General features: G+C 45.0%; 1 protein-coding gene across 6 annotated transcripts in view; it reads left to right on the top strand.

The window, feature by feature from the left end:
* Positions 1 to 20,230, top strand: part of MTSS1 (MTSS I-BAR domain containing 1) — a 129,992-nt gene that overhangs the window by 12,043 nt on the left and 97,719 nt on the right. For all 6 annotated transcript variants that reach the window (XM_073679870.1, XM_073679869.1, XM_073679873.1 and 3 more), the window contains exons 2-3: positions 8,112 to 8,173; positions 18,702 to 18,775. In XM_073679870.1, coding sequence (XP_073535971.1) covers positions 8,112 to 8,173; positions 18,702 to 18,775 — 136 coding nt within the window. The remainder of the gene's footprint in view (positions 1 to 8,111; positions 8,174 to 18,701; positions 18,776 to 20,230) is intronic.

The raw sequence follows: 20,230 nt of genomic DNA, 5'->3' as shown, positions 1-20,230 counted from the left end.
TATTACAGTAGTTATATTCTTGTACATAGGGGCAGTATTATAGTAGTTATATTCTTGTACATAGGGGGCAGTATTATAGTAGTTATATTCTTGTACATAGGGGGCAGTATTATAGTAGTTATGTTCTTGTACATAGGGGACAATATTATAGTAGGTATATTCTTGTATATAGGGGGCAGTATTATAGTAGTTATATTCTTGTACATAGGAGCAGTATTATAGTAGTTATATTCTTGTACATAGGGGACAATATTATAGTAGGTATATTCTTGTATATAGGGGGCAGTATTATAGTAGTTATATTCTTGTACATAGGAGCAGTATTATAGTAGTTATATTCTTGTACATAGGGGGCAGTATTATAGTAGTTAGATTCTTGTACATAGGGGGCAGTATTATAGTAGTTAGATTCTTGTACATAGGGGGCAGTATTATAGTAGTTATGTTCTTGTACATAGGGGACAATATTATAGTAGGTATATTCTTGTACATAGGGGACAATATTATAGTAGGTATATTCTTGTACATAGGGGACAATATTATAGTAGGTATATTCTTGTACATAGGGGACAATATTATAGTAGGTATATTCTTGTATATAGGGGGCAGTATTATAGTAGTTATATTCTTGTACATAGGAGCAGTATTATAGTAGTTATATTCTTGTACATAGGGGGCAGTATTATAGTAGTTATATTTCTGTACATAGGAGCAGTATTATAGTAGTTATATTCTTGTACATAGGAGCAGTATTATAGTAGTTATATTCTTGTACATAGGAGCAGTATTATAGTAGTTATATTCTTGTACATAGGGAGCAGTATTATAGTAGTTATATTCTTGTACATAGGGAGCAGTATTATAGTAGTTATATTCTTGTACATAGGAGCAGTATTATAGTAGTTATATTCTTGTACATAGGAGCAGTATTATAGTAGTTATATTCTTGTACATAGGAGCAGTATTATAGTAGTTATATTCTTGTACATAGGGGGCAGTATTATAGTAGTTATATTCTTGTATGTAGGAGCATTTATTCTTAGGATTATTCACTGTATCATTGACATACTCATCACTAGTGTCTGGAATATTTTGTTAACTACTTATCTTTCCATTATATCCATTAATACAATTGCTGGTTTCTGCATGATGAAGAACAAAGAAAAATGTATAAAGATGGTGACCTACAATCTCCTGATGCCGGCTCTGTCTGGTAAGGAGGGGTCTGTTCATGTTCTCAAGTCGAGTTAAAATATTTGTCAAGCTTCTTTATTGCTCTGGACGTCTGCGTCCTTCGCTGTGCCATTGGCCTGTAGAACATTGAGCTGTAACTGAGCTATTTGCACCAATTGTTCTGCTTTTTCTTTTATCAATTTATTGTGAATAGCTACAACATTGCAGTATGTAATAGTGTGGAATGGGTTTAATTTAAGATTTCTCCGCCTGCGCCTCCCTGAGTCTCACTGTCCCATGACTGCCATGTTTACTATGCTAAATCGACTGTGCGGAGAATTGTGTGCAGCAGGGCATGGTGCACATTGAGCAAATGTTTACAGACAGGCAGTCATTGTAATTACTTGCCGGGCCTGTCTGTAATATGGACATTTTGAATACATGCATTATGGAAATTTTGTGCAGTAGTCACGTTAGTAGGGAAGCAGGGGGTATGCCCAGGGTCGGATAGGTACCCATACTGCTCAAATTGGCATTATAAAATAAGCGCATAGCTTTATAGGGGATATAAACCTTATAAAACTTTCTGCCTCTGATTTGCAGAAAATGAAGTTTAATCAAATATGCCAATTAGGGAGTTCGGCGCACCCTTGGTGTGGCCAAGAGTCTCGGTGCACTGCTCCGCCCACTGGATTTGCATGTCCCGCCTTCTTCACTGTTGATTGGCACCACTGGCTTGCCTGAGCTTTTTCTGTAGAGAATGTTCTCTCCAGCGTTGTCAATCATCAATGAGAGGCGGAGCATGCAAAACCGTGCGAAACAGTGTGCTTAGCAGCTCGGCCACCCCAAAGGTGCATTAAACACCTTATTTGCATATTTGATTAAACTTCCTTTTCTGCAGAAGAGATGCAGTGATTAGATCACTAAAAGTTAGATTTTTTTTTAGTTTATACTGTCAGTTTGTAATGACAGACTGCTTTTCACTTTTTCTTTGAGGAATCTAATGACTGCACTAAGAAACTTTTTGCAGATGATCTTATTTCTGGTGTAAGCGTAATATGGGTGTCCTTTAAAGGGTTATTCCTATCCTCATAGATGTGTATATATAGTCGCATAGTGCTTGTAAAAGCAGTCACATTTGTAATTTACTGCATGTTTAAATTTGCAGCCGTTCTTGAGATATTAACAAATTCTCTTTTCTTTAAAGCTTGTTTCCTAGGAGACCGACCACCGCTGCTGTCTAGTTTGTAATCACTGTGTTGAAGCTGGCCAGGATTAGGTGGAGGGATTTGGAGGCTCCTGTGATCCTGGCCAGCTTCAAAACAGTTATTACAAGTTTCGTGGAAAAGCGCTTGTAAGCACTGTGTTCTCCTGTCTAGCAGCAGCGGTGGTCGGTTTCCAAGGTAACGAGCTGTAAACAGAAGAAAAGTGTTTATATCTCAATAACGGCTGAAAATTGTAATAAGCAATAAATTGTAAAGTTGATTGTAATTACAAGCACTGTGCGATATACCCAAATCCTTTAGGCTGGGTGCCCACGTAGTGTTTTTCAAGCTTTTATGCTGCGGAATTTCCGCAGCGTAAACGCTTGTTAAACGCTAGGTAATCCGCACCCCATGGTCCCAAAGGGGATTCCGCAAGTTCTATGCACTTGCTGCGGATTTTTCCGCAGCATGTTAATTAATTTTGCGTTTCCGCAAGCGGAATTGCCTTTTGCAATGCATTAAAAAACGCAAGGCAATTCCGCATGTGGAAATCGCGCGATAAACGCGTGCGGAATTCCGCATGTGTTTTTAATTGCAGAAATGAAACAGAAATTTTCTTCTTCATTTCTGCAACGTGGGCACATAGCCTTAAATTTGAGGTTGCATCAGCCCTTCCTCATCATGTTGTGTGGATGCCACTCATCGGAGGAACTGATATTTGGATAATGTAGAGTGAAATTTCACCTATTCCAGAAGATGACCCATTTGTGCACACCTGTAACCCATTTCCATTTGTTGATCATCTTCTTTGAGAGCACCAACCTTCTAGATTTCAGTGCAATTTTTGGGTGAACAACATCTCAAAGGGGTTTCAGGTTTTTGGAACATAGTACAAACCCAGATCTGATCCCATTGTAGTTCTGATCCTTTGGTCTTGAGTTCTCGCTGATGATGGATTTGAGCACTCGCTCAGCGGCAATATTTTAGTTGGTTGATCTCTTGCCACAATCTTCTCGTGTCAATTGGTCATATGAAGGTCCTTAACATCAAGGGCTTCGAGATGGGGAAGGTCCATGAATATGGATTAGAGATGGCAGTATTATGTCACAGTAGGGCTTTTTTTTTTATTACCCATGTAGTACTATGGCTGGGCACCAGCCCTTGTGGTGGTTAAAGGATCTGAACTTTGTGGGTTTTCTACTATGTCCTGGTCTTGTAAGATGTTTACTAATTGCTCTTCTCAATGCCGTACAGATCTGTGGACTTTTTGGCCATATTTTTTAGTGTTTTACCTCTTTCGGTTCCTTTCTATTGACATATATATAAAGGATGTAATTGACAGCCTAGTAAAAAAACAACATAATTTTTCAAGTGGTCCAACTGGCCCCTCATTTTTTCACTGTACTTGGCTTTACTGCAATCTCATGCGTCATATCCAACAACAAAAAATTGCCTAAAAATGTCTTTTTGATCCTTTTTTTAGATTTAGTTGTGATTCACGACGCACTTGGCTTGCTGTGAATCCGTCACACCTAGGACACGCTGTGTTTGTTGCTACCGGCTAGGGTGTGTTTCTTTTTTTCCTAGCGTGAAATGTCAGTGTCTTTCTTTGCTTTATTTAACAGTGTAAATGACCCTTAGCTATTTGTGTGCCATAACCGTGTACCTTCAGCGAGACCAGATTCATTTTCTCACTTCCTGATATATAGGTTGCACAAATTATTATTATTATCTTGAAATGTTATATATATGCACGTATCGGTAAAAGTTTGGAAACATGTTCATATAATGGTTTTCCTTGTTCTTATTGGAATGTGCACAATTGTAGATTCAGACTGAAGGCAGCAAAACCACGAAGGAAACACGAATGGAAACACGGAGTAAAGAAACACGTGAAACAAACAAGAATACGTGTTAAACCTTAGATTCCTCAATTTTACTCTGATGATGGCTTTACACCCCCTTGGCCTTTTCTCAGTAGCTTCATCAGGTCGTCACCTGGAATTGCTTCCAACAGTCCTGTTGAAGTTCATGGAGGTGCTGAGCTCTTGTTGGCTACTTTGCCTTCACTCTGCGTCCAACTGTTCCCAAACCAAAATTACTGAGTTGAGATTGGGTAATTGTGGAGACCATGTAATCTGACACAACCACCGTCCCTCTCCTTCATGGTCACATAGCCCTTATACATCCTGGGGATGTGTTTTGGGTCATTGTTCTGTTGCAACACGAATGATGGTCCCACTAAGTCCAAACCAGATGTTTTCTGCATGTAGCTATAGTTCGCTGTTCTCTCCATGTTGGAGAAGTGATCCTTGAATTTGGAATAAATCGCCAATAGTGTCACCAGCAAAGCGCCCCCATACCATCGTACCTCCTCCTCCATGCTTCCTGGTGAGGACATTTTAGAAACCATCCGCTTACCTTTTTTGTTTCTCAAAAAGACATGGCATTTGGTACCAAGAATGTAACATTTTGACCCCTGAGACCACAGTACAGGTTTCCCCTGATCTAATGTCCAGTCCTTGTGTTGCTTGGCCCAAAAAGTTTTTATTTGCAGTTCTCAGTAGTGGCTTCTTTCAACAATAGTGGCCTGCTTCTCGCAATCTCCTCTGGACAGTTGATATTGAGATGCTATTGGTACTGGATCTATCATTTATGAGGGCTATTATCTGAGGTGCTGTCAATTTGTAATATCTGAAGCTGGTAACTCTGATGAGCTTATCCTCTGCAGCAGAGGTAATTATTTTTCTTCCTTTCCTGAGCAATTCTCATGAGATCCAGTTTCATCATAGAGATTGATGGTTTTCATGACTGCGTATTGAATAACTTTAAGGTTCTAGCAATTTTCCAGATTGAACGACCTTCAAGTCTTAATAGGGGCGTAACGATCATGTGCCTGGGTGGGAGGGCGGCTCGCTGATGCCAACACATATTTCAGCTGGATGTGTGTCGTGTGTCTGGCTCAAAAATGTGTATACACTGTATATATTATAGTAAGAGAGGACAGCATATCATCAATATATATATTAATAGATCTACCTAGACAATATTGCCATAGTCTATTTTTTGAATGTTCAGATTCCCCAAGAAATGGTATTATGGAATCCACTTTTGTCACAAAAAATGTTGGGGAATTTCACAAAGTTTGAAAAAAGTGCAAATCACAATGTGAGAAGCGAAATTGAAACAACTTAGGGTGCCCTTTGTGGGTTTATTGTTCCCTATCGCTCATGCAGGTGTCTTTAGATTCTGAGGAAGATTCCTTCAGGCCAGGAGACATTTAAGTAAGGAACTTGGTGAAATTGCATCATGTTTTTGAATTTCGATCCAGATCCAAAACCATTTGTAAGTTTTTTGGTAATTTATTTAAAGACCCTTTTATGATTCATTTAGGGGAGCATCTTGCAAAGTCCTGACAATCTGGTTTTCACAAGGCCACTACGGTGCCAGAATTCTAGAAATGGACATTTTGACCAGTTTGGGGATAATATTTGATACTTACTTCATCCACACTTGTTGCTGAAGCTATGAAAATTAAATCGCATTAATAGTGTCTTGTTGCCAATGTCTATGAGCTGGTGACCCAACAGAGAACCATACAATGCATTGTGTCCACCTCCGTGTCATGATGGACCTTTAAAGACGTTGTCCACTTTTGGGAATATTTTTTTATCACTTAAATACATGTGTTTTTTGCTTAGCATCATTTTTGTAATTTGGTTTCATTAAAAATGTTGCACCATTTGTCTTCAATAGCCATGATGTTGCTGGCTGCAGAAAGGGTAAACTGAGAGTATGTCAGTGAGCTCGTTCTGACAGTCCAATGGGAAATGTTCTAACTTTTATCTGCCTTTTTCCGAGCTCCTTTAAATAAACTGCAGGAAAGAGTTTATAAAAGCAAAATGGTGCAATTTTTTTTTATGAAACTCAACTGAAAAATGATTTTTAGTCCCAGATTCATGCGTTTAAGTAAACAAAAATTGTCCTCAGAGGTGGACAACCCCTTTAACAAACACTTACCTTCTTGGACAAAAAATTGGTGGTTAATAAGGTACTTTTTTTTTTTTTTGAGAGTTCAGTTTCATCTTTGTGAAAATGTCAGGGTGAAATGTATAATCCATGAGTGAACTGTCATTCAGGGACGACCGGTTGCTGTCAGACAGAAAGCCGCCATTGTTCCAGGTTCACAGAACAATCTGTTATCGCGCAGAGAGGTTCGCTCCGACCTTTGAATTAATCCTGGTAATTTTTTTTCTTCAGTAATGAAAGAAGCCCGAGCTTCACAAAGAGGCAATGTGAATTACTCCGATGATGAGGTGGATAAAATTTCTTTTAAAAGGCCATTGAGTGGGAATGTTTTTGGAGGCTGATGATTCCCCCTATCACTAACTCGTTCCCAGGTCTTCCACTCTTTGGGACCTGTCTGTGAAAGACTCCATTTTAAGGGAAACAATAAATCTGAAATTGCTCCTAGAACAGAACTACACGCAACTGTGTATGTACAAGTCTCAGAAACCGAAGATGTAGTAATATACTTTGATGCCAGGTTATCGGATTTCACAACTGTCAGCCATCCCCAAATGCTGGTGTAGATACTTTGGATGGTACAAGGTTCATTATGTTTTTTTGTTGTTAAAGGTCTCTATTTGCCATAAATATATATATATTTTTTTTTACTTGGTGTGAAAACCACCGTTCTCCTGAATCCTGCAATGTTTTTCTTTTGTTCCTGCGCCTCTCCGTTCCAGAGATATGGACCTTTCTTTTCGGCATGTAAATTTAGTCTGGTTAGCAAAGTGGGAGTGGTCCTCAACTCTTCTCTGTGGGCGTGTTCATGAGGACCACACCCGCTTCGCTAACAAGACCAGATTTACATACTAGGAAAAAAGAGCCATATCTCCAGAATGGAGAGGCGCTGGAACAAAACAAAAACATCGCCGGATTCAGGAGAACAGCGGCATTTATACCAGGTAAAAAAAAATGATGTATTAATGGAAAATTACAATCCCTTTAAAAAAAGACCTATCTCTCCAGTGTTCAACTCTTGGATTAGCTAAGGATTCCTCAGGCCATACGTTTCCACTGCAGAAGCTGGATCTGTGTGAGGTCTGCTAAAGTGAGAGCCACCCTTGCTTTGGGGGAGACCACCCCTTATTAACAACATGATGAGACAACACCTTTAAAAGTTTGAACAGCAGGACTGAAGTTTCCTGCTGCATTGATTGCAATGTTCAGATCTGTATAGTAATCACATAATGTCCTTACAAGGGTTTTATGACATTAGAAAACATGACTGCTTCTTTATAGAGACAGCACCGTCTATGTCTGTGGACTGTGTCTATTCCTTTTGGGCCTGTTTTAATCTTCCCAATATTAAAGAGGTGGTCCACTACTTTTTCATTGATGACCTATCCTTGATCAGTTGGTGTCCGATATCCGGCACCCCCACCAATCAGCTGCTATCGGCATCGGCGGCAGCCGCCGGCCGGGATTACTCACTTGCGGAGCTAGCCATCTTCTGGTAGTGGCCGCCGCAAGGTACTGCACATCCGCCTCCTATTCAAATCAGTATTCTGCCTGTTTTCTGCCTGTTTTGAGCTTTCTCCGATCACATCCAGACCAATGATCACCATTGGTCGTTGACAATGAAGAAAGCAACATTAAAATAACTCAGTTAACCTATAAAATACATTGCATGATCAGTAATATATTTTATTTGTTTGTCCCTTTTAGGGAAGTTACCCAGTTTGGGAAGATTTTATTAATAAAGCTGGAAAACTGCAGTCACAGCTCAGGTGAGTAGTCTGGAAAAAGTAACAAAAAATATGAATAATCGAGACGTCCACACCAAAATTCCTGCTGAAATTTGCAGCGAGACCTTGTGTGTGCGTGTGTATATATAACTATATATGTTTCTTGTTTTTACCCAAATTGTCTGTGCAACCATAAAGTTTAATATGTTTCATTCACCCCTAACATCCTGCCCTTTAAGTTTGTAGACTTTTGGCCCGGGCACTCATAATTATTTGGTTTAGGATCCCACCACGTTACTTAGTGCACCAGTATGTGCACTAAGTAACGTCATTTTATAAGTGTATTCAAGATCTGTGTTTCATCTGACAGAGGAGCTGTATCAGGGGTTTTGAAAAAAATCATGGGTCCCCATAGCAGAAGTTCTAAATCCCCCCCCCCCCAATAAAAACAAAAAATTTATATTTGTTGGGGTTACAGAAGAGCATATCTCACAACCTTGCAGCTGTTACAAAGTAATTTTCCACCTGTTGAAGAATCAGATTCCCTTTTCATTGCCCCCATAAAGTATGGTGCCAGCAAAAGTGCTCCCCAAACACATTATGCTACCCCCACAGTACAATCCACACGCACGGTATGATGGCCCTACTGTACCCCCCCCCAAACCCCTCCCCCCAGCAAAGTATAGTGAGCTTAACACAGTATGATGCCTCAATGGAGACCTCCAATACACCCCTCCACGCAATATGATTGCCCCCTCACAGCCCTCCAAACAGTATAATGGCCCCCACACAGCCCTTCAAGCAGCATAATGGCCACCACACAATCCCCCACAAAGTATGGTGTACTTCATACAAACCTCTACACTCTATAATTGCTCACAGTATAATGGCCCCCACTAGCCCTCCAAACAGTATAATGGCTTTCAAATAGCCCTCCGTATAGTATAATGGGCCCCACATAGTCCTACATACAGAATAATGGGCCCCACATAGCCCTCCATCTAGTATAATGGGCCTCACATAGACCTCCATCTAGTGTAATGGGCCCCACATAGTCCTCCATCTAGTATAATGGGTCCCACATAGCCCTCCATCTAGTATAATGGGCCCCACATAGCCCTCCATCTAGTATAATGGCCCCACATAGCCCTCCATATAGTATAATGGCCCCCCACATAGCCCTCCATATAGTATAATGGCCCTCACATAGCCCTCCATATAGTATAATGGCCCCCCACATAGCCCTCCATATAGTATAATGGCCCTCACATAGCCCTCCATATAGTATAATGGCCCCCACATAGCCCTCCATATAGTATAATGGCTCCCACAATATACCCATTGATTAAAATATATATATATATCTCTCTTTCCTTGTTCCCCCACTGCTTTTGTCTCCGTAGCATGTGTATCACGCCTGCTGCGCTGAGACTTCAGAGCTCAGATGCAGAGGGAGAATGATGGAGGAAGGAGCTGACTGCTTCCTGTTCCATCATTGCCTTCAACTGTAGAGGCATCCTGGATGCTGATACATTTAAAGGTGCAATGCAAGTGCAATTTGGCGGGAAACGGGCGGTGCAGACATTTGCATCGGGCCCCACTGACTCATGGGCCCCATAGCGGCCGCGTAAACTGCCGTCATTAGCAGTACGCCACTGAGCTGTATTGTAAGAATACCGAACATACTGGAGAGGCTGGAGAAGGGCTGTGACAGGAGAGGAGATTTATTTCTTCTCCTGTCACAGCCCTTCTTGGCTTGACCAACTGGACATGGAGGAAAGAGGATGGAGAAAAAAATCCTGTGCGCTCAGTCAGCCAAGGAAAACATTTATTTCAGCAGCAGATGGAAGGAAGGGAGACACAGTCATTACTAGTGGGTAGGCGGAGCCCACATAGGATAGAACACCTCAGATTAAAAAAGAGTGTTGTCCGGCCCCTCCAGCTTGGGCTCCTCCTACTCCAGCTCTCCAGTCTAAAATTTGAGGTCACAGAGGATGGTCGCTGCTGGAAGCAGCTCCTCAGAAATTTTTTTTTTTATTTTTATCGGACAGAGACTTGGACCCCCGTGGTCTTGAGGTCTCAGGGGTCTCAGCGCTGCTGGACCCCCACCCCTCCCTTGGCGGATCTGCATTACCCTTTGAGAGAGGTCCCTGCAGAACCCTGCCGGCCCCGGGGGATGAGGGATGCTTCCCTGGCGGGGACGCAAACCGCGCATCTGGGGTCACTGCGTTCTCCGCCCTGGGGGGAAGCTTGGGCACAGCGCCACAAATCCCTGGGGGTCCCTGTGGCGCTCAGCTGGGTGAGTACTCAGCATGTTAATGTGTTTTGAGTGCTTCAGCGGCTGCTGCGGCAGCCGCTGCTACATGTATTCAGGTGGTGACTTGTGTTTTTTTGTCCGCAGGTGGATGCCTGCAGGACATGGAAGCAGGGCAGGAGCGGAGAGCGGAGGAGTCGCGCGCGCTTTTTTTGAAGCCGGCGGGGGGCGTGGCTTCGCGCCTTCCCGGTCTTTCGCGGGCAGGAAGCGCTCTGAGCGCACGCTTTCTCCTGCCCCTCCTCTTCCGGCTTCTCTCTCCTCACAGCGCGGCGGCCATTACTGAACGGCTTCCATCGGGCTCCTCACTCTCCTCTCCTCCCGACAGACCGAAGGAACACTGCACCGCGGCCAGCTGGGTGAGTCGCTTCTGCCTGTCAGGGCAGAAGCTTAACCCCTCACCCCCTCAGCGCAGGGCACCTTTCTGAGGCACAATAAGGTGGCAGACTGTGCTGTCCTGCAGCTATTACCTCATATAGAGGTTCCTTTTTTTGTCTGGGGCTCGCACATCCTTTTCATTTCACAGAGGTTGTGGGGAGTCTGCGACATTAACCCCTTATTAGGCGGTTATCCCTTAATTGGGGGTCAGCTGGGGTAGCTCTCTATTTAAGAGTTTTAACCCTTCAGCTTTCTTTTAAGAAACCACACTGTCCTACTTACTGACAGGCTTAACCTGCCATATACTGTGTGAGGGCATGTCAGATCAGGGTCCAGGAGGTGCGGACCGTCTCCCAGGTCCGCTACAGGATCAGTCTCACGTGTCTGACACGCAGGAGTCCTCGACGGCGTCAAGCGCAGCGGTCGGGGGCTTCGGTGATGGGGCAGTGGTCAAAATGGAGGCCCTCACTCGTTCTATTGATGGCCTGTCTGACCTTCTAGGTTATTGGGTGTCAGCTAGATCCTCTCATGGCAGGAAGCGCCACAGGCCGGTACTGCCCTCCCCGCGCAGCGACTCGGAGATCTCTGTTATGGAGGGTTCCCCTTCAAGCTCAGATGGGGAGATGTCCGATTCGGATAAGGAGGATCGGCAGGGGCACTCTGCCTCTTTTTTTGGGCCGTGCAGAGGCTTTTATTGGAGCCATGAGGGAGGCGTTACAGTTTCCGGAGGAGGTAACTAGACGTCCTGGTAAGTCGGCCCGGATGTTTCAGGAGTCGCATAGGTCGCGCTTGGCATTACCATCTCTGGATGAGCTTAATGGGGCAGTGGAGAAGGAACGCCTGTGTCCAGATAAACGTTTTCAGGGGACACGGTTTTTTGAGGCACTGTATCCGTGTTCCACGGAGTTGATTGATAATTGGATTCCTTCTCCTGAAGTGGATGTCCCTTTATCCCAGCTTAGCAAATCCTCATTACTGCCTGTTAAAGGGAAGGCGAGTCTGCAGGATCCGCTGGACAGAAAAACGGAGATGGCGGCGAAATCCATCTACGAGGCCGCGGGTCATGGATTCAGAGCGGTACTAGGATCCATGTGTGCTTGTAAAGCTTCCCTAAGCTGGTTGGACCGTCTACGGACGGCGTGGCAGGATGGATCCCCGCTATCCGAGGTGGATGGGCTTTTCAAGTTGTTGGAGGATGCGGCCCGATATGGCAGTGATGCAGGTTTGGATACCGCGTCACTGCTGTCCAGGGCGCAATCCTCGGCGGTCACAGTCAGAAGAGCACTGTGGCTCAGACAGTGGACCGGGGACGCGGTTTCCAAGCAAGGTTTGCTATCTTTAGCTTACAAGGGTGGTCAGTTATTTGGATCTGACCTCACGGAGCTGATTGTCAAGGCAAAGGCAAAAGAAGCGGCCTTACCACAGCGAAGAACTGTGGCTTCTGCGTCGGGCAGGCCTAGTGCCGGTAGTAGTCGGCGGCCCTTTCGGTCCAGGGGACAGTCCGGTCAGCCCTCTTGGGGATCGGGTCGTCCCTCTTTTTCAGGAAAAAAGGCTTCTCAGAAATCCCGCACTCCCTGGAAACAGAGCTTCCGTCAAGACAAGCGGGAAGCTGACAAAAAGCCCGCTAAGGCGGACTGACGCCAGGTTTTCACTGGAGGGCTCTCGAATGGGGGGTCGCCTGCTCCAATTCGAATCGACTTGGGCGTCCCGCGTTTCGGACGCCTGGGTGACGCGGGTTGTGTCAGCAGGCTACTTCATAGAGTTTCTTTCTCGACCCCCGGACAGGTTTTGCCGATCTCGCATTCCGTCAGAGCCCGAGCTAGTTGCCGCTCTACGGCAGGAGGTCGATTCCCTTCTGCTGAAGGGTGTGGTGGTACCGGTTCCGCCGGAGGACCGGGGAAGAGGGTTTTATTCAAACCTCTTTGTGGTCCCCAAAAAGGAGGACAAATTTCGCCCCATTCTGGATCTCAAAAGATTGAATCGGCATGTCCGCACCCGGAAATTCCGCATGGAGTCGCTTCGCTCGGTTGTGGCGGCCCTGTCACAGAACGACTTTTTGGTGTCAATCGACATTCGCGACGCTTATTTGCATGTTCCCGTCGGAAGGGCCCACCAACGCTTCCTTCGTTTTGCCATAGGTCAGGACCATTTCCAGTTTGTGGCCCTACCATTCGGGTTGGCCTCGGCGCCCAGAGTTTTTACAAAAATTCTGGCACCTCTCATGGCGATCCTTCGAAGACAGGGGGTTACGGTTCTTCCCTACCTGGACGACCTTTTGATTGTGGCGTCCTCAAAGGAGGAGGCGGTGACGGCTCGCAATCTATCCCTTCAGCTCCTGGAGGACTTCGGGTGGCTGGTCAATTGGAAGAAGTCGTCTCTGGAACCGTCGCAGTCAATCCTGCTTTTGGGGATGCATTTCGACACGGTACGAGCAGTGGTGTCCCTGCCTCCAGACAAGCAAGCAAGTTTTCTTCGACATGTACAGGTTATGAAGTCTTCGACAGCAATGTCCCTTCGAAGGTGTATGCGCCTTTTGGGTTTGATGGTGGCGTCAATGGAGGCACTTCCGTTTGCCCAATTTCATTCCAGGACTCTCCAAATGCTCATTCTGAACCGTTGGGATCGATCACAGGCTTCGCTGGATCGCAGTGTCATCATCTCCCACAGGGTGCGAGAGTCTCTGGAATGGTGGTTACGTCCGGAAGCGTTATCCCTGGGGAAGTCCTTCCTCCTTCCGAGGTGGTCGGTCATAACCACCGATGCCAGCCTGTCAGGCTGGGGGGGTGTCTGGAACGATCTCTGAATTCAGGGAGTATGGTCGTCGGAAGAGTCTGTCCTGCCGATCAACATCCTGGAATTGAGGGCGATTTTCCTTTGCCTCCAACACTGGACGGTCCCTTTAAACGGTCTGCCAGTCCGAGTGCAGACAGACAACGCGACGGCGGTCGCGTATATCAACCATCAAGGTGGAACGAGGAGCTCCAGGCTCATAATGGAAGTGTCTCGGATCCTGGTATGGGCCGAGGCCAAGGTGCCAGCCATCTCTGCGATTCACATTCCGGGAGTTCAGAATATCACGGTGGACTTCCTCAGTCGCGAGAAGGTGGATCCCGGAGAATGGAGTCTTCACCCAGAAATTTTTGCACAGCTGTGCTCTCGTTGGGGAACTCCTCAAGTGGATTTGATGGCATCAAGGTTCAACACCAAGTTACCGACGTTCATGTCCAGGTACAAGGACCCGAAGGCTGTGGCGGTGGATGCTCTGGTGGCTCCGTGGGACCAATTCGAGCTAATCTATGTGTTCCCGCCGATATCCTTACTTCCTCTGGTGTTGCGTCGGATCAGACTGGAAAGAGTCCCGGCTATGTTAGTAGCCCCAGACTGGCCAAGGAGGACGTGGTTCTCGACGCTGGTGTCGCTTCTGGCTGCGCCTCCACTTCCTCTCCCTCTTCGCCCGGACCTGTTAACCCAAGGGCCCGTTCGTCATCCGGACGTGAAGTCTCTGCGTTTGACGGCGTGGCTCTTGAGACCGAAATCTTGACTCGTCAAGGTTTTTCAGCCGAAGTCATTGCCACTCTGCGAGCTGCCAGGGGTCCTGCCACTACTAGGATCTATCACAAGACTTGGGAGGCCTTCTTTTCATGGTGTTCGGGTTCTTCAAGGAACCCGAGGATTTTTTCCATTCCCAATTTGTTGGCCTTTTTGCAGTATGGCTTGGACAAGGGTTTGGCAGTTAGCACTCTGAGGGGTCAGGTTTCTGCTTTGTCATTGCTGTTTCGGAAGGCTATCGCCTCGCGTAGGGACGTTCGTTCCTTTTTTCGCGGGGTAACCCGTCAGTTTCCGCCGCGGAAGGCGCTTGTGTCCCCTTGGCGGCTCAATCTGGTCTTGGAGGCTCTTCAACATGGGCCTTTTGAGCCTATGGACTCCGTTAGCCTTTCTTTGCTTTCTTGGAAGGTTGCCTTTTTAGTGGCAGTCACCTCTTTGAGAAGGGTTTCTGAACTGGCGGCTCTTTCTTGCTCGCCTCCTTTTCTGGAGTTTCTCCCGGATCGCGTGGTGCTTCGCACACGGGGCGACTTTCTACCTAAGGTGGTGTCCCAATTTCATGTTAACCAGGATATTGTGTTGCCCTCGCTCTGTCCGGAACCGAGGAATGCGAAGGAACGGGCCTTGCACTCATTGGATTTAGTGCGGGCTTTGAAGTTCTATTTGTCTATTACTCAAGGTTTTCGGAAATCGGACTCTCTGTTTGTGATTCCAGCAGGTCGTCGGCGTGGTCAACGAGCTTCCAAGGACACTATAGCTCGATGGATTCGGTCGGCCATTTTAGAGGCTTACCGACTCAAGGGCGAATCTTGTCCAATTAAGATTCGAGCTCACTCCACGAGAGCTGTGGGTTCGTCGTGGGCTTTTCATCAAGGGGCCTCGGCAGCTCAACTCTGCCGGGCGGCTACCTGGCGCTCCGTCCACACTTTTACAAAGTTTTATAAGGTGGACGTCAGTGCTTCCGCTGATGCAGCCTTAGGACGTAGGGTCCTGCAGGCGGCTGTAGTTTAAGTTATCGTTAACTTGTATTTAGCGCTAGTTGCGCATTTTTCTAGGTTGTTGGGATTCTGCCTCTGTTGGTTTTTTCCCTCCCTTAATTTTTGGACTGCTTTGGGACGTCCCACTAGTAATGTCTGTGTCTCCCTTCCTTCCATCTGCTGCTGAAAGACGGATTTTGGTAAGACCTTACCTGTAAAATCCTTTTCAGCGAAGGAAGGAAGGGAGACACAGCTCCCTCCCATGGCAGAAGTGTGTTGTTGTGTTTTCAGATGCAGCGTGACCCTTCTCTGATAGCGATTATCTGGGCTGAGGTCGGCGCGCTAAGGCTCTGTTCCAGCATTGCCAGCTCATCGCAGTGGTCAGGTCCAGTGAGTAGTACCTGGGACTGTGTGGTTTTTCTGTTATATGCATAACCTGTCTCTTGTTTTTTCTCTGAAGTTCTTCAGAAGGGGTTATGTTGCTCCGCTGGTGATATTTGCTCTTCCTTAGCTTGTGTACGGACTGGAGAGCTGGAGTAGGAGGAGCCCAAGCTGGAGGGGCCGGACAACACTCTTTTTTAATCTGAGGTGTTTCTATCCTATGTGGGCTCCGCCTACCCACTAGTAATGACTGTGTCTCCCTTCCTTCCTTCGCTGAAAAGGATTTTACAGGTAAGGTCTTACCAAAATCCGTCTTTTTTCTCTTGGCACACAGTTCTCCTTAGCACATGGAGGCACGTGTGCTTATGATACTGGTCTTCTTTCAGTTGAGACATAGGTCTCAGGAGCTGCGTTTTTTCAGACTGCAGCTCGACCTGACACATGACTAGGACAGACTGCCATTTGATTTACATGATGGAGGCCATTTTACTGGGAGAGACATACGGAGCTCACATCCAGCCTAGATTACTGGGAGAGTGACAGAGCTCACATCCAGTCTATATTACTAGGAGAGAGACACAGAGCGCTCACATCCTGCCTATATTACTGGGAGAGACATACAGAGCTCATATCCAACCTATATTACTGGGAGAGATACAAGGCTCACATCCAGCCTATATTGCTGGGAGAGACATACATAGCTAACATCCAACCTATATTACTGGAAGAGACAGTCCCATAAGAGAACATTTTTAAACTTTGACCAGTCTGCTAATTGCAGCCTGAAAGTTAATGCATTTTTACTAACTCAAGGTTACCACTAACATAGGTAAAACAAATTTCCATGCATGAGGTGACAATAGCCTTTCACATAGTTTAATAATAGGGCCGTGTGGGTGTTTCCATTAAATAAATTACTACCCTAACAGATTGGGGGTGTGAGGTGACCAGTGTGGCCAGTCACTTGACAACCCCCGCAGGAAAAGAAGGCCAGGAGGCTGGTGTAAAACACCAGCATTTGTGCGGAGGAATGGTGAGGTTCTGTATGTTTTTTTCTGTTAGCACTACCATCCCCCCATTGATGAACTCTGTCAAAGTAGTGGACAACCCATTTAAATCACTGATCACCAGGATCCAAGTTTTGTGAACCCCAACAATCACTATAATTAGGACGCTACTGCCCATTTTTGTACAGCAATCACACCAGTGTAATACCTGCACAGCACCAAGTCACAGGTGGTAGAAAGGAAAAATATGTGGGAGCTGCGCCTCACTGGCCCCTTCTAATGACTGGACATCAATATTCTCCTATTGATAGAAATGTTCTACCTCCCTACTCAGTATAAGACCCAGAGGAGACGCTGCCGGTCTGTGATGGACGGCGGATGACCGGCATTAGGTTGAGCTCTACGAGACGTGACAATTTGTCAATGAAAGTGCTAGTCTGTGCTTTCTGAAACTGGGTCGCTGACAGGAGGGAGGCAGCTGACGTCTCCTATGCGCAATCCTCTCTGCACAGCAACCCCAGCGCCTGCACAAAAGATAGATCTGTCTCCATAGTAACAGAAGAGCGCGGCCTGAGAGCGAGCAAAGAGCGAAACATACCCCCATGTCTCCTGGAAATACCGCGGCCTCTGTCTGCAGACACCGGCGGGTGTACAAAATAAGACGGGCAAATCTGTCCTATTACTTATACATCTGGAGACAAAGGAAATGGGAAGCAGTCTATCTATTATCTATCTATCTATTATCTATCTATCTATCATCTATCTATCTATTATCTATCTATTATCTATCTATCTATCATCTATCTATCATCTGTCTATCATCTGTCTATCATCTGTCTATCATCTGTCTATCATCTATCTAATATCTATCTATCATCTATCTATCATCTATCTATCATTTATCTAATCATCTATCTTTTTATTTATCTGTCGATCTATCTCATATCCATCTGCCCATAGTCCCACACTTATTTGTCAGGACCTCCACATTTCCATCCCTGCTCTACACGGTTTCCCCTCCTGATTTTGCTGATTCTTTTGAGAATCCATAAAGCCCCCCTTTTTTTCTCTAAACCGTCCCAGACATTTGATCTTTTTCTCTCTAGAAAATGTCAGATTGGGATGGCAAGGGCCCACCAGTAACACTGACACTGGGGGGGCCACTGTTCAGCTACATGCAAATATTACATTCCCCTTATTCACAAATGTACCTCTGCTTCTGTATAATAATAAACCAGGTAGTTTGGTAGATGAATGATGAGATTCTGCCTTTGTACATAGTGAATTAAATGTATTGGACCAAGTACTGCTCGTGTGGAGGGCCCACCTGGGGATTCACCAGTCCCGCTGTGGGCCAGTCCGAGCCTGTATATATGTATAATTCTTTTTATACTCGCTCGTTTACACGCTCGCTCACATAGTGCTGAATTTACGATCTGTCACTTGCCATAACCGGTGATGACCACTCCATCTCTGGATTTACATAGGACTGCACATACATCTACTCCAGTAACTGTTCTCCTTAGCTGTGAGATGTCCGGGTTGTGGTCCATATATTCTTCTTCAGAACCACTTTGTGGCTCCTGCCGTCCCATAGCGAGGCTTTATTAACCCCCTGTAGAACATCAGATGAATAGATTCACAGTGACCTCTATTTCTTCCCTGTGGGCTCAGCTCCATCTTGTAATTTTATTGACGTTGCCTCCCGCTGTGTCTCCGACCGAGTGAAAGCTATTGTCATTTAATTAGACATATTGTTATATGGAAACGCCGGGTGCCATCCATTATGTGCTTCTGCTAATCTGACCGCGATGTGGCCGTTACTGGCTTTAGGCCAATAGATTAAATTTCCAAGAAAAAAATAATTTTTTTTTGTTGCAACCCTTGTTGCCTCTGTTCCAGCTCGACACCCGGCTTTCCGAGAGATCGGAGTAGTAGTATGTGTCTAATAACTATTATCCTCTCTCCTATAGGACCACCGTGGTGGCGGCTGCTGCGTTCCTGGATGCCTTTCAGAAAGTAGCTGATATGGCAACCAACACCCGAGGTAAGTGGCCAAATTCAATTTAATTCTTTAAGTGTTATATGGAAGAACTCCAATAAGAAACCATTAATGATCAACTTGGAAAAATGGGAATTCATAAAGCCTCCTTTTTTTTTTTTTTGCTTTGTGGTTATATCCCTTGATGCTTTATATTAATGACAAATGTACATGTCGTGGCTGTGCGTGGTTCTGTAGCTTAGTAAATAGGACAAAGCTATAGAACCAGGCACAGCCACAGCTGCATGTATGGTGCTGTGCCTTGTTAAACAATGCAGGTTGCTGTAATTTGGACCTCCACAGGTGAAATAATAATGGCCAAGCCCCTGGTGTCCAATGTGATAGTTACTCCAATCACAACTAAGGCTGTGCTACATATTTCTAAACAATTTGATTAATTGATGGAATATAGGGATTGGGTGCTGTTGAGGATTGGCCATGTTGGATTTTTTTGTCCCTTTTCCCTTACAATAAACAAGAGAACGTGAATCCCAAAGTTGCCCTGTGTGAATTGTGCAAGGTGCAACCATGCTACTATTTACTGTCTATGGAATTGGTGGGTTTTCGGGTCTTCGGGTCTAGCCAGACCCCAACCAATCAGACGTTTATCATCTATCCTGTGGTTTTGTGATAAACTCCAAAAAGCCAAGTCATTGAAATTTCAGTTATCCGAACCTTCTCTCTTCCTTGGCATTGTTTATCAGGGGAGAGTTATGAGGACCCCCCACCATACACATCAGATGGCATCACGGTCCCTCTGAAATTGACAGGTTTCGTCTGTGTACAGGGGCCTTAATACTAGGCAGGCTGGGGAGGGGAGGAATATTATTTGCCCTTTTATCTAGTGTAGTAAAGACAAAAAAATGACTTAAAGGGTTATTCTCCAATCTTTATACATAAATATTATCGGATAGTGCTTGTAAATGCAAGCAATTTTGCAATTTACTGCTTCTTAAAATTTTCAGCCGTTCTTGAGATATAAACACTTTTGTTTATAGCTTGTTGCTTTGGAGACCGACCAAGCTAGACAGCAACGATGGTCGGACTCCTAGGCAACGAGTTGTAAACAAAAGAGAAGTGTTAATATCTGAAGAACGGCTGCAAATTTTAATAAGCAGTAAATTGCAAAAGTGCTTGTATTGCCAAGCTCTATGCAACAATATATCCAATATAGGTTTAATCCTTTAACATAACCCTGTGGGAATAAATGCTGATTAGGTTTCTTGGGTGAGACTAACTTGTTTACATAATTTTTTTTTTTTTTTTAAGTTTTTCTATGTGGAAAGGAAGATTTGACAAGGGCATTTGAATAATAATTGCCTGCTGAATTTGATTTCTTGGATATAAGATCCCAACTTATTTATAATAAGATTTGATAAGAGCTTATGAAAACTAAGAAACCCCTTTTAAATCTCACCAGCGGCCGCCTCTTCATAATCCAGGTCACGATGTCGTAACGTA

The sequence above is a fragment of the Phyllobates terribilis genome, unplaced genomic scaffold, assembly GCF_046119375.1.
Source record: "Phyllobates terribilis strain yellow unplaced genomic scaffold, ASM4611937v1 Scaffold_4__5_contigs__length_816908805, whole genome shotgun sequence".
In the NCBI taxonomy this organism is placed as follows: Eukaryota; Metazoa; Chordata; class Amphibia; order Anura; family Dendrobatidae; genus Phyllobates; species Phyllobates terribilis.
The sequence above is the reverse complement of the archived record's forward strand: the minus strand, read 5'-3'. Positions and strand labels throughout refer to the sequence as shown.